General features: G+C 38.0%; 1 protein-coding gene across 4 annotated transcripts in view; it reads left to right on the top strand.

The window, feature by feature from the left end:
• EIF4E (eukaryotic translation initiation factor 4E) overlaps positions 1-23,928 on the top strand; it is a 48,116-nt gene that overhangs the window by 22,383 nt on the left and 1,805 nt on the right. For all 4 annotated transcript variants that reach the window (XM_024246050.3, XM_054554219.2, XM_024246049.3 and 1 more), the window contains exons 2-6: positions 4,106-4,212; positions 14,724-14,819; positions 18,038-18,101; positions 18,787-18,900; positions 20,763-20,902. In XM_024246050.3, coding sequence (XP_024101818.1) covers positions 4,106-4,212; positions 14,724-14,819; positions 18,038-18,101; positions 18,787-18,900; positions 20,763-20,902 — 521 coding nt within the window. The remainder of the gene's footprint in view (positions 1-4,105; positions 4,213-14,723; positions 14,820-18,037; positions 18,102-18,786; positions 18,901-20,762; positions 20,903-23,928) is intronic.

Below are 23,928 nucleotides of genomic sequence, written 5' to 3'. Positions count from 1 at the left end.
AGGTTGAGAGTTGCTGAGAAATCTTGAATGTTCAAAACTATGGAAAAGCACATCATGGTTTTGGAATTTAAGCAATGTAGACTTGAACATGATGAGGAGAACCTAAAGTTTAGTCAGATTTATTGAAAACACCACAGAATGATGCTAGATTTGGGAAATATTTACCTCTCTAATATTAGGATTGTCCTGTAAGATTAATATTATACTTGTGCTAATTTTTGCAGAATGTAGTAAAAAGCTACCTGACATTCTTTGCAGCCAATTGTTAGACTTTTCTTGCCCTTGCTTGCTTTTTTTCTTCGCTTTCAACTTTCTCTTGTTGCTATGACAGTTTATTCAGCCCTGGGTTTGCTAAATTACAATACTGAACATTTTTATTTGAAGCTGATAAACTCAGCAAATCTTAAACCAGGTTTAATACTTTGCTCTCAAATTGGTTATCTTTTTCTGTTCCCTTACTTGCCATTTGTATTTAATCTCTTTGACCTTCTAGTTAATGGCTTTCATTGCCCCCAAGATGAAAGGTACACTTTTAGCCTGACCTTTGAGGCCTTTAACAGTCTCACTCCAACCTACCATTCTAGCTCTTTGGTTTCATGAACCCCCTCTTTGAGCCACATTGGTTACTACCTGGATGAACACAGCACCATCCCATGGCCTCACTCTTACTCCCTAATCTACCCACCTAAAATTTGTTACAGGATGCTTTTTCAAGGGAAGATTGCCTATTTTAGGGTAAAAGTGTGTTTGACTACTTTGAGATTAGCCATAATCTGCTAAATTAGCCTTTACTTTTTTGTCCAGGTAGTTTATAAACCTAGAAATATTGGTCATTTAATTTTTTTTTCCTTTTTTTTTTTAAATTCCCTAATAGAACCTGAGATTGGTCATTTAGGATGTAATTTCCAGTGAAATTTGCTCATTGAGAGAACACCAGCCTAAGAGAGTAGAGAGAGGAATATGGTAGGATTTTGCAGTAGAGTTTTGTTTTTAAACTGAATGTAAACTTAAAACTATTTAGTGTCTATAGGAAGCAACCTTAAAAATAAGGTTAGATATCTTAAAATAGAACTTGTTTCTTGAAATATTTTTTAGTTCCCATATAGATCATACGAAAAGATGACTGTCTATGCCCAATAAAAATTTTTATGGTATTTCACATCGTTCGTTTTAAAACCTAGTATGTTTAAAAGTGAAGACTGAAGATTTTAAATTAGTATACTTACTGATTCATACATACACATATATTTAAAAATGTGTAGCTCGTTTTTTAAGTTGTTGGAAAAGTACAAAATCATGTGTCCTTTTTTGTTTTGTTTTGAGACTGAGTTTTGCTCTTGTCGCCCAGGCTGGAGTGCAGTGGCACGATCTCTGCTCACTGCAATCTCCGCCTCCTGGGTTCAAGCAATTCTCTTGCCTTAGCCTCCCCAGTAGCTGGGATTACAGGCGCGCGCTACCACGCCCAGCTAATTTTTGCATTTTTAATAGAGATGGGGTTTCACCATGTCGGCCAGGCCGGTCTTGAACTCCTGAGCTCAGGTGATCCACTTGCCTCGACCTCCCAAAGTGCTGGGATTACAGGCGTGAGCCACCATGCCTGGCCAATTATGTGTTCTTGATATGAAGACTGTAGTATCAGTTACTTACAGTGGGACTTTTATTTTAATTCAAAATAACACTTTAAAATTCTAGGAACTGAATATGTTTTTCCTGAGTGATAACTTGCTTTTAATTCCTGTATGTCCAAAGACTTGAGAGAGAGAGAGAAAGAGGATTGTTTCTTTTTCTTTCTTCCCCTTTCTTCACTGGGTCTCACTTGCTGAGGCTGTTTTCGAACTCCTGGACTCAAGCAGTCCTCTCTCCTTGGCCTCTCAAAGTGCTGGAATTACAGACATAAGTCCCTGCACCCGTTCTGCTTATGTTTCACAAATACTGGGCAGTCTCAGGTTTTGGCTCAGCTATTCTTCTCTGTTAGGCCAACCAGAGTTACACTCTGAAAGTGCCAGTTTAGGAGTCAGCCAAAAACCTGTGAGGGATGTTTACATATATTGAGGAGCCCACTTCTCATCTACATCAGTTTTTCTCTGGTACCCTGTCCCCCAAAGCCTACCTGCCTGCCAGTCTCTCATTGTTTTCATCAAGACTCTCACTGTCTGCCTGGAAACCCATCATTAATTGTAAGCTAGTGGGATAGGAAATGGCATTCAGTAATTATCTGTTTGAACACTTAAATTTACTGGTAAGTAAATGTTGATAAATGTTTGGTTTTAAGGCATTACTTACTGTATGTCAATTTTCAGGCCTTAATCATTCTGTGTAAACATTTAAATTTATTCAGTTAAGTAATCAAGTTAATAAGTTCCTATTGGGTTAAGTACTGTGATTATTGAGTAAAATCAAGACATGGTCTCTGTTCTGGGTGACTTTATAGGCTAATAGAAATTCTTGTACATGTCATATGTTGATAAGAAAAAACATATCCCTTGGGAGGCCGAGGTGGGAGGATCGCTTGAGCTCAGGAGTTTGAGACCAGCCTGGCCAACGTGGTGAGACTTTGTCTCTACTAAAAATGAAAAAGAATTAGCCAGGTATCATGGTGCCTATCTGTAGTCCCAGTTACCCTGGAAGCTGAGGCAAGAAGATGGCTTGAGCCAGGGAGATTGAGGCTGCAGTGAGCTATGAGTGAGACCCCATCTCTAAGAAAAATAAAATACCAAAAAAAACACCCCATATTCTTTCAAATAAATATTTACCACCTTTCTGCTCTGAGTTCTTTTAGATAATAAATATTTGACTTACATATCTTGTTATGTTAACATAGATCTCTATTGTTTGCTGCTTTAGTCTGATATGCAAACACTTGTTGCATTGCCCTTTATTTGGTATCAGTCTTTGTCCTAGTGCCTTTCTTTAGCTCTCTTCTTTTGTTGACAACAATTTATGATAGTATGAAGAGCTACATGGAAGAATGTGGTGAACACCTATTTTAAATTACTGTCCCTAGACTCCTTTTCTTTCTGATATTTTTAGATGACAGTGTTAATTTTGTCTAGCCTAAAAGAAGATTTAAGTTCAAGCCAATGTCCATCTTGTTAGGGTCCGTTGAAAATATTAAGTTGCCGAACTTTTAGGTTACCATAGGGTAAACAGTATGCCATGAAGGTAAGACTTGCGTATCATTGGCTTGATCACTTTACAAAGCTTTTTTGTCATCATAATGTTGTTTTGTTTTGTTTTGTTTTGTTTGTTTTTGAGACAGGGTCTTGCCGTGTTGCCCAGGCTGGTCTCAAACTTCTGGGCTCAAGCAATCCTCCTATTAATCCTCCTATTAATCTCCCGAGTAGCTGGGATTATAGAGACGCACCACAGTGCCCAGTGATATAGTTGTTATACTCTTGAAACTTTAGTTTCCATCCTCTATCCTTCCTGATACCCCCTTCAGTACCATATGCAGTATCTTAATATGATGGTATGTTAAGAAAGATAGAAGATTTTCCCAACTTTGTTGCATAGTCTGTGACAGTCTTCCTGCTATTTTAAAAAAAAAAAGTGCAAGTGGAAGGATAACTATAAATACTGTTATATTTTCAAATTTGAGAAACCATTTGCTCTTTGCTCTTAATGAAGAGATATGAGAATAGAGAATGGTTCCTTAGAGGTTGGTCTGTGGTCTGTTTTATGAAGCAATCTGCTTTAATTCCTTCTTAAAAAATATTATCAGTGCCGGGTGTGGTGGCTCACGCCTGTAATCCCAGCACTTTGGGAGGCCAAGGTGGGTGGATCACGAGGTCAGGAGTTCAAGACCAGCCTGACCAATGGGGTGAAACCCCGTCTCTACTAAAAATACAAAAATTAGCCAGGCATGGTGGCACACATCTGTAATCCCAGCTACTCAGGAGGCTGAGGCAGGAGAACTGCTTGAACCTGGGAGGAGGAGGTTGCAGTGAGCCAAGATCACACGACTGCACTCCAGCCTGGGCAACAGAGAGAGACTCCGTCTCAAAAAAAAAAAATAATCAGCATATCAGTTCAGGTTTAGTTAGAATATTGCTGTCATAGATGTGTTAAGACATTTAAAATAATGTTTTATATTATTTTCCACTAGGAAACCACCCCTACTCCTAATCCCCCGACTACAGAAGAGGAGAAAACGGAATCTAATCAGGAGGTTGCTAACCCAGAACACTATATTAAACATCCCCTACAGAACAGGTAAGCTTTCTGACACCTAGGTTTTCTGAGTTAGGCCACAAGGTAAATGGTGAATGGGGCAAGTTTGAAGGGAAAGTTAGATTATGAGACTAGTTTTAGATATGCTAAGGTTGAGGGTTCTATTTTCACTTGGATGACCCATGACCAGCAGACAGTTTTATGTGTGAGTCTTGAGTTCAAAAGGAACTATGTGAGAGATTAGTTTGAAAAGTATTGGTCGTAATGGAAGCCACATTAGTAAATAAGTTCCCTTAAGGAGAAGTGAACTTGACTCAGGACAAAGACCTGGGATACTAGCATCATATAGGAGGCTTTCGTTGAAGAAGAATGCCTATGAAGGATGGACATACAAAGACAGTGGTGGTCGCCCAGCGCGGTGGCTCACGCCTGTAAACCCAGCACTTGCGGAGGCGGAGGCGGAGGCGGGCGGATCACCTGAGGTCAGGAGTTTGAGACCAACCTGGCCAACATGGTGAAACTCCGTCTCTACTAAAAATACAAAAATTAGCTCGGTGTGGTGGCAGACGCCTGTAATCCCAGCTGCTTAGGAGGCTGAGGTGAGATAATTGCTTGAACCCAGGAGGTGCAGGTTGCAGTGAACTGAGATCGTGCCATTGCCCTCCAGCCTGGGCAACGAGCAAAACTCCATCTCAAAAAAAAAAAAGAGACAGTGGTGGTCATGGAAACCAAGAAGGTGGTTTATTCTAAGATAGGGTGGTTTACAGCACATGTGCTAAAAAGGTCAAATGAAGCAAGATGTCAAAATATCCATTGGATTGAACACTTTTAAAAAAGTCCCTGCTGACTTGGGAAAAAGTCTTTTAGTAAGGTTCCATAGAGTAGTTCCATAAAACATGAAAAAAGAGATTAGGGCAGTTTGAAGAGTGAATAGGAGATATACAGATGTATAGAGTAAGAACAGGTGACTTGAAGTTGGACTGAGAATGAGAAATGAGAGCCAGGGAATGTGGAGTTTGAAGGTTGGTTTGTAAGTGAGAGACTAGAAAAGGGGACAGATTAAAATTAGTTAAGTTTTCATAGTTAACAGTGTAGCAGGAAATTGAGTATTAGTTCATTATATGGCTTTTCCCAACTCTTCCCACTCCTTTCCAGTAGGTTTGTTTTTATTTATTTTCTGGGGTATATGAGAATTAACTTGAGTTCACTGAATGCCCATGGTGGGAAGAAAATGGCAGTTTAGAAACATTGTAACAATCTAGAGGAAAGTAAATTGGAATTAACTTCTGAGGTTCTTGAAGTATTTCAATTCATTTCGTTGTCTTTTTTTCTTTTTATTTACTTTTTTTAGGGCAGACCGACCATTCACTCTCTACTTAAAAGAGTCCACAAGTCTATTTATAATTTAGTTTCATTTATTAAAACTTTTTTATGATCTTAATTTTTTAAAATGTTTCCTTTATTCATCATGGAAGACCTACTGAAATAAGTAGTTCAAATATGCTGTATGCAGTTTTCTCATAGGAGACCCTTTGGTTCAGTATATCCTCCAGTGAGGAACAAATCAGTTTTTTAGACAATGGAGATTGTCAGCTAGTGGGACATCAGAAGTCAAACAGTCTATAAAGGATAAAATCCTTCCTCAGGAAAGCAGTGTACCACATGTATTAGGTTGAACAATTCACTAGTGGCAGTTTTATATAGTTTAACCTAATAGTAGCACCAAAACCCACATTTTTTTTTCATTTTTTTCAGTGATATAAAACAAACTGTATATCTTCTAGCTGTCTGTGAACCCAGTTCTTGGTGTCGCTTTTATCGTGGGGAGAAGTAAACAAGGCATATATCCCTCACAGCTTGAATGGAGTCTAAGAAGGGATTCTTAAGTGTCCTCATCAGTTAAAAAAAAAAAAAAAGTTTTAAATCTTAAAATGAAGTCTCTGGGGACTTCAGTTTCTCTATAAATTCTACTTTTTGTGTAAAATAGCAAGTATCATTTGGAAAAATACTATGTTTTATGGCTCCAATTTTGGCAGTTTTCTCATTATTTACTTGTTGCATTTTACCTTCTTCACTCCCCAGAGTAGTCAATGTTAAATTTGGTTTGTATTCCAGAAGTATTAAATGCACATATGTATACTTTTTAATACATATGTCTGTACAGTTGACTTTTCTGTTTGTATGTGCAGATTTTACCTCATTGTTTTAAACCACCATCTTGTATTATATTAATATACAGCCATGTATTTTATTAGGTTTACATTAATGGCTGTATAGATTTTTCTTTTTACACACAGTGCTGTAATTTACATCCTTACATACTTGTGCACTTGTGTGAATATATTTATAGGGTAAAATTTCAGATCTCCTAGAACAAAGATTACCCTTTAACAACCTTTGTGCAGATACTGCCACATTATTCTGTTTTATTGGCTTAGACTTAGTAGTTTGAGAGTTCCTGGTTTCTATATCCTTGGCCAACTCGTGTGATTAGTCTTTTAAGTTGTTGCCAATCAGATCGGTCCCAGTCTGATTTGGGAAAACAATTTCAGTATTTTCAATTTGCATTTTAAAATTGAAATTTCAAAATATTTTCATATTGATGATTTGTGGTTTTTATCTAAGGACAGATTATTCAATTCTTCTATTTTTTTTCTTTTGGATTATCTTTTTTTCCCCTACTTTCAAGCTAACAAGTTATGGAATATCTTTTCAAGTTTATTTCCAAGCATTTTATATTAGAGTGCTAACTCACTCAAGGCAGGGAAGTTGGAGAGGAGTATTAAGTCAGAAACAGGTTGTCCAAATAATTTGTGTTCTAACATTGTCTGTGGAATTGTATAGTTTTTTTTTAGAGGTCTTTTATTTTCATGTAGGCGAATACTGCTTTTCCTCAGTGGTTTCTGGGTTTCACATCAATTTTAGGAAAACTTTACCACACAATTAAGCTTTTTTTTTTTTTTTAAACTTTTTAATAGTTGCATAGTAGTCACTTGCATGGATGTATGATATTTTATTTAAATCAGCAGTACTCAAGTATTTGGTCTCACAATTCCTTTACACTCTTAAAAATTATTGGTGACTCTACAGAGCTTTATGTGGATTTTTATCTATTGTTATTTTCTATATTTTTACAGTAAATAATGCTAAGATGTTATTTTATTTTTCACATTTAAAGATGAATATATAATTTCACTTGAAAAACTTGAGAAATGTAAAATTATTCGTTTAGAAAATCTATCACATGTTAACATAAGTGACATTTTGTAATGAAAATAATTATTTGAAATAAAAAATATATAATGGGAAGAACAGCATTTTTGCCATCTGTTTTTTTTTTTTTTTTCGGAGTCTCGCCCTGTCGCCCAGGCTGGACCTCCACCTCGCGGGTTCAAGCGATTCTTCTGCCTCAGCCTCCCTAGTAGCCGGAACCACAGGTGTGTGCCACCACGCCCGGCTAATTTTTGTAGTTTCTAATAGAGACGGGGTTTCACCATGTTGGCCAGGCTGATCTTGAACTCCTGACCTCGTGATCCACCCACCTCGGCCTCCCGAAGTGCTGGCATTACAGGCATGAGCCACCGCGCCTGGCCGCATTTTTGCCATCTTAGAAGTCAACTGGATTTTCATAGCTGTTTCTGCCTTCAGTCTATGGAATTAAGATGTTTCATTGGAAGTACAAGAAGACAATACAGCCTCACACAGGTATTTGGTTGGAAAAGGGAGAATAGTTTTTAACAGCCTTTAAAAATAATTGTTGATATGCTCCTTTGATACACTACTAGGTTTCTTTTTTCCCCCTCCTTTTTCCTAGGACACATGCTCAAAGAGATACTAGGTTTCTTAGAGGCTAGTTGCAATGTGGAATCTGAAACCATATCCAAGAATTTTTTTCTACTTTGTTACATTAAAATCCATTGGTCTGTTGTCTTGCATCTGGAATGGATCTCTTACCTGTGTAAGATTTTTAACATCATACATTGCTTATTTGGAAAATAATGGTTCAGTGAGTTATGCAGATCTTCCAAATGTTGACACATTTTCTTATATAGTATCAAACAATAATAATTCATTAATATTACCTCTAAACTCATTAAGCATCTTTGATTTTTAGGAAGTTGTCAGGCTTACAGTGGTAGATGAAATCTTTCTAAAATTCTGATTTTTCTACTGAAAGCTTAAATTTTAAGCAACATTCTTAAGTTCAGACAATTGCCTAAATATTATATTTTGTTGTACAGTAGTAGAAGTGGTTTTTGTGCAGATTATGAAAAATATGGAAATGGAATGAAATTTAATGAAACTGGTAATGTTTATTGCCTCATCAAAGTCATTCCTTTTTTTTTGTTCTCGAGATGGAGTTTCACTTTGTTGCCTAGGCTGGAGTGCAATGGTGCGATCTTGGCTCACTGCAACCTCCGCCTCCTGGGTTCATTCTCATGCATCTGCCTCCCAAGTAGCTGGGATTGCAGGCACCTGCCACCATGCCCATCTAATTTTTGTATTTTTAGTAGAGACAGGGTTTCACCATGATGGCCAAGCTGGTCTTGAACTCCTGACCTCAGGTGATCCACCCACCTCAGCCTCCCAAAGTGCTAGGATTACAGGTGTGAGCCACCGTGCCCAGCCCAAAGGCATTCTTATATGAAACTCACATTATTAGTACTGTGAGAGTTGGTAGTAATAAATGTACAGTGACTACTCGTATAGTTTTGTGTCACCGTCTTGGTTCTTGCTAAGGCACCAGCAGATTTAACTACTGTTGCTTTTGCACCATTAGTGCAAATGTGAGTACTGAAAAGCAAAGTGACTTCTTAGCATTATTATGAAAATGGATCTTAGGGCCTCCTGCCTGTCTGCAAACCACATTTTGAGAACTGCTGATTTAAATAATTCCTTGTTGATAAGCACTTAGGATGTTTTCAAATTTTCCAAAACAAAAAACGTCATTTGTTTGTTTTTGGAGACAGGGTCTCACTCTGTCACCCAGGCTGGGGTGGTGTAATCTCAACTCACTGCAGCCTTCACCTTCCTTACTCAAGCCATCTTTCCACCCCAGCTGGGGCCCCACAGGCATGCACCACCACCATTTTAGTATTTTTTGTAGAGTTGGAGTTTTTGCTATTTCCCAGGCTGGCCTTGAACTCGTATTCTTAAGCAATTCATCCACCTCGGCCTCGCAAAATGCTGGGATTACAGGCATGAGCCAACATGCCTGGCTTTTTTTTTTTTTTGAAGAGACATGGTCCCATTCTGTCGCCCAGACTGGGGAGCAGTGGCATGATGATAGCTCACTGTAGCCTCAAATTTCTGGGCTCAAATGACCTTCCCACATCAGTTTTCTAAGTAGCTAGGTCCATACGTGTGCACCACCATGCCTAGCTAAGATTTTCTTTTTTTTTTTTTTTTTGAGAGATACGGGGTCTTGCTATGTTGCTCAGGCTGTTCTCAAACTCCTGACCTCAAGCAGTCCTTTCCCCTTCCCCTTCCATTCCCTGTCCCTGTCCCCATCCCTGTCCTGTTCCTTGACAGGGTCTTGCTCTGTCACTCACGTTGGAGTGCAGTGGCATGATCATAGCTCACTGCAACCTCGAACTCTTTGGCTCAAGCGATCCTCCTGCCGTGGCCTCCAGAGTGGCAGGGACTATAGACACATGCCATCATGCCTAGCTAATTTTTTTTTTTTTTTTGAGTTGGAGCCTCGCTCTGTCACCAGGCTGGAGTGCAGTGGTGCGATCTTGGCTCACTGCAACCTCCGCCTCCCAGGTTCAAGCGATTCTCCTGCCTCAGCCTCCTGAGTAGCTGGGACTACAGGCGCATGCCACCACACCCAGCCAGTTTTTGTATTTTTAGTAGAGACGGGGTTTCACCGTGTTGGCCAGGATGGTCTCTATCACTTGACCTCATGATCCACCCACCTTGGCCTCCCAAAGTGCTGGGATTACAGGTGTGAGCCACCGTGCCCAGCCCATGCCTGGCTAATTTTTTAAATGTCCAGTAGAGATGAGGTCTCACTTTGTTGTCCAGGCTGGTCTTGAGCTCCTGGGCTCAAGTGATCCTCCTGCCTCAGCCTCCTAAAGTGCTGTTATTACAGGTGTGATCCATCTTGCCTGGCCTCATAGATCTTTGTGTGTTTAAATGGCTGGGTGCAGAGTTTTTTTGTTTTGAAAAAAGATTGAATTATTTTTAAAAATCCAGCGTGTAGTACTTGACCTTGTTGGTGGTTTTCTTGCCTTTTCTTTTTCTTTTTTATTGATAATGGGGTGGCAGTTGCTGACAAATTATCAAGTACATGTTGAAATGCATCTCATTTTTCTGTCTAGGTGAAGTTACCAAGCATTAATTATAGGATTATGAAATATATATTCAATTTGGAAGGCTCTTCAGACAACATTTGTGTTGATGAGAAAATGAAATTTCCCTTTGACTTTCCTTTGGTATTGTAATTCAGAGAATATTCAGTTTAATTCTTCTAAAGGAGAATTATCTTGGGATAATAACTTTTAAGTGTAACTTTAATGTTCCACGAGTTTATCTTCAAGGCATTAGAGAAAATATTATACAGGCGTACCTCATTTACTGTGCTTCACAAATCATGCCTTTTCTATAAATTGAAGGTTTGTGGAAATCCTTTGTCAAGCAGTTCTGTTGATGCCATGTTTCCAATGGCATGTGCTCACTTGGTGTCTCTGTGTCACATTTCGGTAATTCTCCCGATATTTCAAACTTTTATTGTATCTGTTATGATCTGTGATCAGTGATCTTTGATGTTGCTATTATAATTGTTTTGGGGCGCAATGAACATTGGCCATATAAGACGGCAAACTTAATTGATAAATGTTGTATGTGTTCTGACTGCTCCACTGACTGGCCATTCCCATCTCCTTGTCCTTGGGTCTGCCTGTTCCCTGAGACACAACAATGTTGAAATTAAGCCAATTAATAATAGCCCTACAGTGGCCTCTACATGTTATAGTGAAAGGAAGGGTTGCATGTCTCTCACTTTAAATCAAAAGCTTGAAATGATTACGCTTAATGAGGAGGACATGTCAAAAGCCAACACAGGCCAAAAGCTAGGTCTGTTGTACCAAATAAGTTAGCCAGGTTGTGAAAGCAAAGGAAAAATTCTTGAAGGAGATCGAAAGTCCTCCTCCAGCAAACACATGAATGATAAGAAAACAAAACAGCCTTATTGCTGATATAGAGAAAGTTCAAGTGGTCTGGGTAGTAAATAAAACCAGCTACAACATTCCCTTATGACAAAGCCTAATCCATAGCAAGGCCCTAACTCTGTTCAGTGTTATGAAGGCTGAGAGAGGTGGGGATGCTGCAGAATAAAAGTTGAAAGCTGGCAGAGGTCAGTTATAAGGTATAAGGAAAGTCAGCCCCATAAAAGTACAAGGTGAAGCAGCAAGGGCTGATATAGAAATTGCAGCAAAATCTCCAGATCTAGCTAAGGTAATTGATGAAGGAAGTTTACACTAAAAACAGATTTTCAATGTAAACAAAACAGCCTTCTACTGGAAGAAGATGCCATCTTCTAGGACTTTGCTAGCTAGAGAGAAGTCAGTGCCTAGCTTCAAAGCTACAAAGGACAGGCTGACTCTTGTTGGGGATCTTGCAGCCAGTGACTTTAAGTTGAAGCCAGTGCTCATTTGTCATTCCCAAAATCTTAAGAATCCTTAAGAATGATGCTAAATCCACTCTGCCCATGCTCTAGAAATGGAGCAACAAAGCCTGGATGACAGTGCATCGATTTATAGCATGGTTTACTGAATACTTTAAGCCTACTGTTGAAACCTACTGCCCAGAAAAAAAGTTTCCATTCAAAATATCACTGCTCCTTGATGATGCTCCTAGTCGCCCAAGAGCTCTGACGGAGATTAATTGTTTTCATGCCGCTTAACACAGTGTACTTTCTGCAGCCTATGGAGCAGCAAAGAGGAATTTTGACTTTCAAGCCTTATTATTTATTAATAAGAACTATATTTCATAAGGCTATAAATGCCGTAGATAGTGATTCCTTTGATGGATCTGGACAAAGTAAATTGAAAACCTTCTGAAAGGATTCAGCATTCTGGATGTCATTAAGAACATTCATGATTCATGGGAGGTCAGAATATCAACATGAACAAGAGTTAGGAAGAATGTGATTCCAACCCGTATTGATGACTTTGAAGGGTTCAGGACTTTAGTGGAAGAAGTAACTGCAGATGTGCAGAGTGCAAGAGACCAACAGTAAGAAATGGAGCCTGAAGATGTTACTGAATTGCTGCAGTCTCATGAGAAAACTTGAATGGATAAGGTGTTGCTTCTTATGGGTGAGCAGAAAAAAAGGTTTCTTGAGATGGAATCTATTCCTGGTGAAGATGCTGTGAACATTGTTGAAGTGACAACAAAGGATTTGAATATTACATAAACCAAATTGATAAAGCAACTGCAGGGTTTGGGAGGATTGACTCCAATTTTGAAAGAAATTCTACAGTGTAAAATGCTTACAAACAGCATTGCATGCTACAGAGAAATCTTTTGTGAAATGAAGAGTCAATCAGTGTGACAAACTTAGTTGTTGTTTTAAGAAATTGCCACAGCCACCCCAATCTTCAGCAACCACTACTGTGATCAGTCAGCAGCAAACAAGGGAAGACCCTGCATCAGCAAGATTACCACTCTTTGTAGGCTCAGATGATCGTTAGCATTTTTAGCAATAGAATTTTTAATTAAGGTATGTACATTTTTTTTTTAGACATAATGCTATTTCATACATAATGTAGACTACAGTATAGTGTAAACATAACTTTTATATGTACCGGGAAACCAAAAAATTTGTGTGACTCTCCTTAAAGATAGTTCCTTTATTGTGACACTCACTTTATTATGATGATCTAGAACTGAACTCACAATATATCCAAGGTATGCCTCTATATATAATATGTTAGGTATATATAAGCTATTATATATTATGTAGGAATAAAACTATTTTAAGAGAAGTATATACAGATATATTAAAACTGGTATACATTATTTCAGAACATATCTATGCAGCATTACTCAATCTTTATTATTTTTTCCCAGTTAGATATTTGATTAAATATAGAATCACATTTAATAGTTTCTCCACTCCTGGTACTCTCATTTCTTCTTGGCTAATTTGTTCCTCTGAGAAATATCAGCCATCCTGTTTCTCGCCTTCTTTTTTGTTTTGAAACAGAGTTTCCCTCTGTTGCCCTGGCTGGAGTGCTGTGGCACAATCTCAGCTTACGGCAACCTCTGCCACTTGGATTCAAGTGATTCTTGTGCTTCAGCTTCCCGAGTAGCTGGAATTACAGGCACATACCACCATGCCTGGCTAAATTTTTTTGTATTTTTAGTAGAAACCAGGTTTCACCATGTTGGCCAGGCTGGTCTCGAACTCCTGACCTCACGTGATCCGCCCACCTCAGCCTCCCAAAGTGTTGAGATTACAGGCTTGAGCCACCGCACCTGGCCCCTTGTCTTCTTTTATAGTTTAAGTGTTTCTGCTGTGGGGTTTTTTTTTGTTTGTTTGTTTGTTTTGAGATGGAATTTCGCTCTTGTTGCCCAGGCTGGAGTGCAGTGGTGTGATCTCAGCTCACCGTAGCCTCCTGCTTCAGCCTCCCAAGTAGCTGGGAATACAGGCACGCACCACCATGCCTGGCTAGTTTTGTATTTTTCATAGAGACAGAGTTTCTCCATGTTGGTCAGGCTGGTCTTGAACTCCCAACCTCAGGTGATCCGCCCACCTCAGCCTCCCAGAGTGCTGGGATTTGGGTGGGATTTGGGAGCCACGGCTCCCGGCTCTGCTGCGTTTTTCTTAAATAACTGTGCTTGCTTATCTCTGTCAGAGCACTTAGCACACTGTAGTTGTCTCTCTGCGTCGTTTCTGTGAATTCTGTTGAATGATGAGTTTCAGTGTGTCTTGGGTCTCTAGGTATAGCAGAGAATCTGTTATGTAGTAGACATAACATACATATTTTTTAAATGAAAGAAATGGAGAACTCTCATTATTTGCCACTGTAATAACAACTAGCATTTTGCTTTTTTCCCTAAATTTTTGTGATAAACATAAAAATTTACAGTATTAACTATTTTTAAGTGTACAGTCAGTTAATGTTAAGTACTTTCTGCAACCAATTATTGTGCAACTAATCTCCAGAACTCTTGTTCATCTTCCAAAACTCTGTAAACTCTATAACCCTAAACTCCCTTCTCTTTGGCTAGTGGCAATCACCATTCTTTTTGTTTCTATGAATTTGACTTCTTATACCTCATATAAGTGGAATCATATAGTATTTATCTTTTTTGGAGGGGGCTGGCTTATTCACTTAATGTCCTTAGCTTCCCCTCATGTTTTATCAAGTGTTAGAATTTCCTTCATCAGGGCTTTTTAGTATTCCATTGTGTGTATATATACATTTTTCATTCATTTGTTGATAGACAGTTGGGTTGCTTCTACCTTTTGACTTTTGTGAATAATGTTGCTTTTAACATGGGTGTGCAGCTACCATTTTTTGACATTGACTTTTTATTTTTAGATGGGCACTCTGGTTTTTTAAAAATGATAAAAGCAAAACTTGGCAAGCAAACCTGCGGCTGATCTCCAAGTTTGATACTGTTGAAGACTTTTGGGCGTAAGTAACCGTTTGTTTTAGTATGTTTGTTGTTTTATTAGTTGTGTAGTTTTTTTAATTTTTAAGTCGAATTCACAAAATGAAGCGTGAGGTAAACAGTTAATGAATGTTCATCTATTTTTTATCTCCTTACAAAAGTTTGAATTGGTGATTATGCTTTATTAGTTTTACAGAGCTTCAATCTTGTCATCCCCCAGCCCCGATTATTCTGTTTCTTGTCCTGAGATACCCTTAGCTCAAGAATCCTTACATTTGCCTCATAACTGGGTATTCCAGTGCGTTGTTGGGTCCTCATTTCTGCAAACTGTTTTCAGTGCAATATGTGGAATTTCCTGTACCAGAGATTTTAAGATATCAAAGGCTGAAGTGTTCAGAATTCAGGGTTTGTCAAGGGAATGCCAGTATCTATCATGATACTTTATTCATTTCATTATGCTTTGATCAACCTCAAGAAGAATAGTTGAAATATTTTTGAAAATTTGTTTCTGTGTAGCATAAAGTTAAGAATTGGGATCATCAACTTTTGCATGACCTCAAAACAAAATTTAAGGCTGGGCTCAGTGACTCATGCCTGTAATACTAATACTTTGGGATGCTGAGGCAGGAAGATCACTTGCAGCCAGGAGTTCAAGACCAACCTGGTCAACATGAGTCCCTGTTTATAAAATAAATAAAATTAAAAATTGTAAAGTCTATTTCAAGAAGTTTTGATAATTGATTCTCTTAAAGACAAAGTTAATCCAGTGTGTCTAATTTACTTGGAGAATGACTAGGGAGGTACTATTTGAGACCATGAAAGGCAAAACTCTTTAATAAGCACTTTAAATTACCTAGCAGTTATCTAAATATTCTGACTTGTGCATCTTTTTTTAGGATCATATACATGCTGAATTAGTGATGCTACTCTTATGTTTTAATGTAACCCCCTCAAGATATTCTGCTCATACAAAGAAATAGATTGTGGTATAAAATTTATACATATATACGCACATCTTCAACAGCAGAAACAATATTTTTCTGTATATTTCCAGTGCTTGGCTTCTAATAGATATTTTGTATTCATTTATGTTGCTGAAAAAAGCAAAGCATACGATTAAAACCATAACTTCATTGAGAGTATTTGAGAACATTCATTTGAGAGTAAACTTTGAGAGTATTTATTTTTTATTAAAAGCATGGACACTTCATAATAACTACATTTAAGGCCTAATAATTTATAGGTCTAGTTGTCTAGTTAAACTAGGATTATTCTTCTTTGCCCGTTGTCAAAACATCAAGTAGTTTTTCTTCTCTAGTTTTGTTTATTCAGGACTCTTAAATAACTCCAGTCTTCTGCACCCCCCCAAAAAAAAAGCTTTTCATTCTCCTACAGAGAAAAAAGGAAGCCTTGAGCCATCTTCCCCAATCAGATTTGCATTTATCTAGTTTGTTTGACTTTTACCAGTTTACATAATTCTACCTTCTAATTAGAACAGTTCCTCCAAGCTTCAGTTACGTGTAGTCAATGTCATTGCATAGTAGATTTTTATACCATAGTTTAGAGATATGAAGGATTTTTCAGTTTTCTGTAAATGTGTGGGCCACTTCCTAATTTCTGTTTTTTTCTAGCAAATTTATTGCAAATAACCATTGAGTCCTTTTATACTTACCCAGACTGCATAGTCTTAGGATTCTGTTTAGATGTGCCATTATAAATTCTCATTATGGACTTACTTGAGAGACCTTTGAGCACCACAGAAGAGAAAGGAGGCAGCAAAAAGGAAAAAGTATTTTATTGAAGGTCATTCCCACAATATCCATTTATTTTATGAAATTAGTAGCGCTAATTTTATAGTCACTTAGTATCCAGGCTTTTTTTGTTGCCTAGTGGAGGCTGTCATTGATGTGTAGTTGGGAGTTAACATTAGGTAGTGACTCAGCAAACCTTATGTGGTCTTAGGTTGTCTCACCTAAACTATATTTGTGTGTTATACTATGGAATTTGATTTAAAGATGCCAACTTCTTTCTTAAATCTTTTTTTTTTTTTTGAAATGGAGTCTAGTTCTGTCACCAGGCTGAAGTGCAATGGGGTGATCTCGGCTCACTGCAACCTCCGCCTCCTGGGTTCAAACGATTTTCCTGCCTCAGCCTCTCTAGTAGCTGGGATTACAGGCACATGCCACCACGCCTGGCTAATTTTTGTATTTTTAGTAGAGACGGGGTTTCATCATCTTGGTCAGGCTGGTCTCAAACTCCTGACCTCGTGATCCACCTGCCAAAGCCTCCCAAAGTGCTGGGATTACAGGGGTGAGCCACCGCGCCCGGCCCTTAAATCTTTACCTGAAATATTCCTAGATGGGGTTAACATAGCACCAGGAGAACCAGACTAAGGATAATAGAATTGTCCATGGTCTGTAGACACAGCTAAGATCATTATTTCAGCCATCTAATATTGGAGACAAGCAAAAGATTCTTAAGAGTTGCCAATTTTTTAATCAATTTTGCTGTAAAAGACTACAGGAGATCAAATGATCTAAGCCTCCTACCTTCAGGCAAGCAACTAAGTCATTGCAAATGTTATTCTGTTATTTTGATATTTGAGAAACAGTTTAGAAATACAGACTGCAGGGTTCCATCTCATATTTAGGTGATTATAATCCCAAGATGTAGGGCTTGGAACTATATTTATTTATTTATTTTTCTAAAATCATTTTTAAAATGATTATTATGTTGACTAACCAGTGACAATTTGTGGTGTTTGGGAACCATTGATCTATTCTACTCTTGGATACCCTCAAGGATAATGACTGTTTCAGTCATGCAGTCCTGATGGTCAGGAAGTTCATTGTTTCTGGTTTGTTGTTTTTTTGGTTTTTTTTTTATGTTTTTGAAAAAACTGTTTTATTAACTTCAGAAATTATTTCATCTACTTAAAGCCACCTTATACCTCTCTTCTCAGTTTCTTATATATATACATATGTATGCACTAAGTAACATAAAATATATTTTTGTCAGAGCAGTCACTAGAAATTTTTTTGAAAATTATACCTGTCATCTGAAGTTGATTATTTAACTGCTTTTAAGATCTGTTTTGTCCATTTTAGAAATTGACTCCTTAGAAACAAGTAAACATGAACTTTTTTCTGTTTATTTTCATCATATGTTCTAAATGTATATATATGTAAGCACCTAAACTCTACGTATTCTGTGTTTTTAATTGTTATTTTCTTTTACCTAGTCTGTACAACCATATCCAGTTGTCTAGTAATTTAATGCCTGGCTGTGACTACTCACTTTTTAAGGTATGCTTAATTGGTGATTTGATATATTTATTATAGGACTGGGCCATTTGGTATTCATTAAGAAATCGTGCCATAAACTTAGGAATATTTGAATAGACTGATAATTTAATTGGCTGTAGTATGCTTTAGTATCAATATATCTTACTCTATTTGTTTATAAAAATTGAGAGAGAGTTACTCTGTGGGCACATACTGAGATGGATTTTGATGAGAGCTTTGATTATCCAGTCTACTCCTTCCTTTATATATTTGAGCAGACTGAGTTTATCAAGCATTCTTAACCTTAGGAGCATGGGTCCTTGGAATACTTATTATTGGGCTTTGTCAGGTGGTAGGGCGACGGGACATTCATTAACTGAAATTGCATAGTTTTTGCATGTATTTTCTAGCTATAGAAATGTACAGAGCTTCTAAAATATGTTTGCTTCTCAGAAAGTTTAAGAACCTTCAAATTAAGTGAAACCCAAGATTTGATAGCTAATAAGTGACAAAGTCAGGACTCTAATTCTATAATGTCATGCCTCTGGCTTTAAGTTTTATGTGCTGTTTAAAAACTACATCAATGGCAGTTCTCTGGGCAATAAAGTAAGAAGTTGGCAGTGTTGTTGCTTAACTGTTTCTAATGATTATCTCTCAAAGTCAAGGTAACAATGTTGTGTAATACTGTTGTCTTCTAACCCTGTAGGATGGTATTGAGCCTATGTGGGAAGATGAGAAAAACAAACGGGGAGGACGATGGCTAATTACATTGAACAAACAGCAGAGACGAAGTGACCTCGATCGCTTTTGGCTAGAGACAGTAAGGTTTTAAAAGTGTAAAGCAGTTTTAGAGGTAGTTTAAGTCAGATATTTTAAGTGATTGGCAGTTGACTCTCACCACAATAAGCTCACTGTGGTCATTTCATTAATCTCAAAATTATAGAATCTTAGATTTTGTATGATTGAAGTTTTTGCAACCCTCTTACAGCATTGCTATATGTATACTAAACTTTTAAATATTTATATTTTTAGAGCAAGGGTCTTGCTCTGTTGCCCAGGCTGGAGTGCGGATATTTATTTATATGGCTCACTTCAGCCTCACCCTCTGGGTTCAAGCGATCCTCCCACTTCAGCCTCTTAAGTAGCTGGGACTACAGGTGCATGCCACCATGCCCAGCTCATTTTCTAATTTTTTTCCTAGAGATGGGATCTTGCTATGTTGCCCAGGTTGGTCTCAAACTTCTGGCCTCAAGTGATCCTCCCACTTCAGCCTCCCAAAGTGCTGGAATTAGAGGTGTGAGTCATTGTGCCTGTCCCACTAAACTTTTTAGATCAGTGAAGCAAATAATAAAATTGTTGTGTACTACCATTTGACCTACATGTTGTGATATTAACTGGAACTTCTGGCTTTACAAGACAAATTAAATATGAGATAATAGGCATTTTCTGTAGACAGAGGTTCCAAACCCCAAGCTTATAGGAGCGGGGTTTGTAGTCTCTTTTGTATCCCTAGCACTTGAAACCGTGCCTGGTTTATAGTTAGCACTTGTTAAGTTAATCACTTTAAATGTTTGAATAAGTGACTATTTTGCTTTTTTTTAGAGACAAGGTCTTGTTCTGTCGCCCAGGCTAGAGTGCAGTGGGGCCATCATAGCTCACTGTAGCCTCCTGGGTTCAAGCAATCATCCTGCCTTAGCCTCTCAAGTAGCTGGGACTACAGGTGCATGCCAGCACACCCAGCTAATGAATGAATGACTTTTTAAGAAGAAAATTCTGTTTTTGAGGGGGAAGATCATGAGCAAATATCATTTTGGAATTCCACATTAAAAAGTCAGGACATTTCCATTTTGCAGTTAAAAAAAATGTTCTGGAGATGGATGGTAGTAGGGATGGTTGTACAACAATGTTGAATGTACTTAACACCACTGAACTGTACACTTAAAAGTGGTTAAAATGGCAAATTTTATGTTATTTGTATTTTACCACAATTAAGAAACCTGTTAGGGCCGGGCTCACACCTGTGATCTCAACACTTCAGGAGGCCGAGGCAGGCATTTCACTTAAACTCAGGAGTTCAAGACCAGCTTGGGCAACATGGGAAAACCCTGTCTCTATAAAAAATACAAAAATTAACCGGGTATGGTGACATGTCCCTGTATGTATGCCCACCTACTCAGGAGGCTGAGGTGGGAGGATCATTTGAGCCCAGGAGGTTGAGGCTGCAGTGAGCTGTGATGATCCCACTGCACTCCAGCCATGGTGACAAAGCAAGACCCTGTCTCAAACAACAACAACAACAAAAAACCAAACCATTAACAAATATTCGTAAAAAATAAGAACAAGAGGAAATTAACCATGAATAGCTATTTTTGTTATACTATTAATATTTGCTCGTAAATATAAGCAGCAGCAGAGCAAATGAATATTAATAAAATCAGCTTTTATGTCTGCCATGATATTAACTGCCAAATTTGCTGAAAAAGGCTGATTTGATAGTAAATAAATGAATGAGTATTTAAAAGTCAGGACAGATCTATATATGCAAATAAAATTTACACATTTAAAAAATTAACTCTTGATTTAAAAACTTCTTTAGTTATCTATGCAAATACAGAAGAGACATTTGCAGTGTAATGAGCTTGTTTATAATCTATTAAATGTAATTTGGGATTTCTTTTTAAGCTTCTGTGCCTTATTGGAGAATCTTTTGATGACTACAGTGATGATGTATGTGGCGCTGTTGTTAATGTTAGAGCTAAAGGTGATAAGATAGCAATATGGACTACTGAATGTGAAAACAGAGAAGCTGTTACACATATAGGGTAAGTTTTGCTCTTTGCCTACTTATTTTACAATATTAAGATGACTAAAACCAGAAGTTATTTTATTTGTAGCTTTAGAAATACTTCGGTTTGTAGATACTGTTTTCCTTGTATTGTTTTCGTGAACACTTTTATAATTTTGAACGGCTCAATTGGTGCGCAACGTCTTGTTTTTTTGGGTTTTTTCACAGCTATTTATTTAGAGACAGAGTCTCACTCTGTTGTCCAGGCTGTAGTACAGTGGCATGATCTAGGCTCACTGCAACCTCCACCTCCTGGGTTCAGGAGGTTGTTATGTCTCAGCCTCCCGAGTAGCTGGGAATACAGGCACATGCCACCACGCTTGGGTAATTTTTGGATTTTTAGTAGAGACCAGGTTTCGCCATGTTGGCCAGGCTAGTCTTTTAACTCTTGGTCTCAAGTGATCCGTCCACCTCAGCCTCCCAAAGTGCTATCGTTACAGGCATGAGCCACTGCGCCTGGCCTTGTTCATATGTTTTTTATTTCTGTAAAATTGCTTTTTCTTAGCAGTGAAGTATATAACCACTAGAGCACTCTCCTTTGGCATGTAGCATTTTTTATTCATTCACAAATGAGAATGTATTATTTCCTACTTTGAAAGTGCTGTTTGAAAAAAAGTACTACTTTGAAAAGAGCTAATGTATGCTCATAATAATAATTCAGTGATTATTGGCAAATAGTATATGTGCATTTAAAGCATGTGTGTTTACTAATAATTTTCATTAAAATTTATATAACATATCTTGGGTTTTGTTCCATGTTTAAAACCCACATATGTAGGGTTTTATTAAACCTTTTTTTGTAAATTTTATTCTTTGCAAAAGTGGCTTTTTTTTTTTTTTTGAGACAGGGTCTCACTGTGTTATTCAGGCAAGAGTGCAATGGTGCAGTCATGGCTCACTGCAGCCTCAACCTCCTGGGCTCAGGTGATCCTCCCACCTCAGCCACCCAATTAGCTGCAACTACAGGTGTGTATGACCACACCTGGCTATTTTCTTGTATTTTTTGTAGAAAAGAGGTTTTGCCATGTTGCCCAGACTGGTCATGAACTCCTGGACTTGATCAAGCCACCTCAGCCTTTCAAAGTGCTGAGATTACAGGCATGAGCCACAACGCTAAACCAGCTGACATTTTTTTTCTAACTAGGATTTCTTTTTACCTCAATTATATTAGTAATATTTGACACCAGGTGCAGTGGCTCACACCTGTAATCCCAGCACTTTAGGAGATCAAGACCATCCTGGCCAACACAGTGAAACCCCGTCTCTACTAAAAATACAAAAAAAAAAAAATTAGCTGGGCGTGGTGGCGGGCACCTGTAGTCCCAGCTACTTGGGAGACTGAGGCAGGAGAATGGCGTGAACCCGGGAGGTGGAGCTTGCAGTGAGCCAAGATTGGGTCACTGCGCTCCAGCCTGGGAGACAGAGCGAGACTCCGTCTCACCAAAAAAAAAAAAAAAAAAAAAAAAAAAAATTTTGACTTACAATTTTATGTTAAAATTAAGTGCTGGTCAGTCAGTGGTCAAAATGTTTGGTTTGCCCCTTTGTGATTTTTCAAATACTATTAATTTTTCTTTTTAAAATTAATTAATTTTTTGAGACAGAGTCACACTCTGTTGCCCAGGCTGGGGTGCAGTAGCACGATCTCAGCTCACTGCAACCTCCACTTCTTGGGTTCAAGTGATTCTCTTGCCTCAGCCTCCTGAATAGCTGGGACCACAGGCCTGAGCCACTACAGTGTTTTTTGTAGAGACAGGGTTTCGCCATGTTGGCCAGGCTGGTGTCAAACTCCTAGCCTCAAGTCATCCACCTGCCTCAGCGTCCCAAAGTGCTGGGATTTCAGGCGTGATCCATTGCTCTCAGCCATGTAAATTTTTCTGTGAACATAATTTATTTCTGGATCAAAAGGTATAGGGATTTTCTACATTTCATGCTATATGGGGTTCCATAAGAGAAAGGAGTTGATTTGTCATCATATTTTAATGTTTCTTCCAGCATCAAAACCTAATTTTGGAGGATTTACTTTTTTTTTTTTTTAAACAAGAGTTAGATTAATTAAGAATTTTTTTCCTACAGAAGTTTTGTATTTTTGTCAATAATAAATGTTTTTGAGTGTATATTAAGACTTCAGATTTTCAAATGAAGATTTTCTTTTTTAACCCTTCCAATTTGCATGACTCAATGGTCTTGCTTTTTGGCATTTTTAATAATTAAGTATAATTGAAAGGAATGCATTGCATTATAATGCAAATTTGATAATTAACACTTTAGTTACCATAAAATTACTTTTTAATACCTTATTTTAGGGGGAAGGTAGTAAATCTTCTGGAAGGTATAAAAAAACCTATCCTAGTATCATGTTGGAGGATTTAACTCCATTAATATGTTTACTCCTTTATTTTTATTTGATTTTTGCTTATTTTTGAATTTTTACTATTTTTTTTCCTAAAGATTCTTTTTTTGTTGTTTTTTGTTTTGTTTTGTTTTTGTTTTTTTTGAGACAGAGTCTTGCTCTGTCACCCAGGCTGGAGTGCAGTGGCACAGTCTCACTCAAGCTCACTGCAAGCTCCGCCTGCCAGGTTCACGCCATTCTCCTGCCTCAGCCTCCCGAGTTGCTGGGACTACAGGCACCTGCCACCACACCCGGCTAATTTGTTGTATTTTTAGTAGAGGCGGGGTTTCACCATGTTAGCCAGGATGGTCTCGATCTCCTGACCTCGTGATCCACCCGCCTCGGCCTCCCAAAGTGCTGGGATTACAGGCATGAGCCACCATGCCCGGCCAAAGATTCAGATTTTTAAGATGACCTGTGAAGCTCTCTGTGATCTTCCTCTGAAACCTTGTCAGCTTTATCTCATGTTCACTTTACTTATGAGCCATAGCCACACAGCCTCATTTTTATTTCTCAGCTTTCAGATGTGCTCATTCTCTTAACATTATCCTTTTGAGCTCATGATATTTAAAGGGGAAGACTTCTCTAATTTTGTAGATGAGATTAGAATCTCC

Source organism: Pongo abelii, chromosome 3 (assembly GCF_028885655.2).
Source record: "Pongo abelii isolate AG06213 chromosome 3, NHGRI_mPonAbe1-v2.0_pri, whole genome shotgun sequence".
Taxonomy (NCBI): domain Eukaryota; kingdom Metazoa; phylum Chordata; class Mammalia; order Primates; family Hominidae; genus Pongo; species Pongo abelii.
The sequence above is the reverse complement of the archived record's forward strand: the minus strand, read 5'-3'. Positions and strand labels throughout refer to the sequence as shown.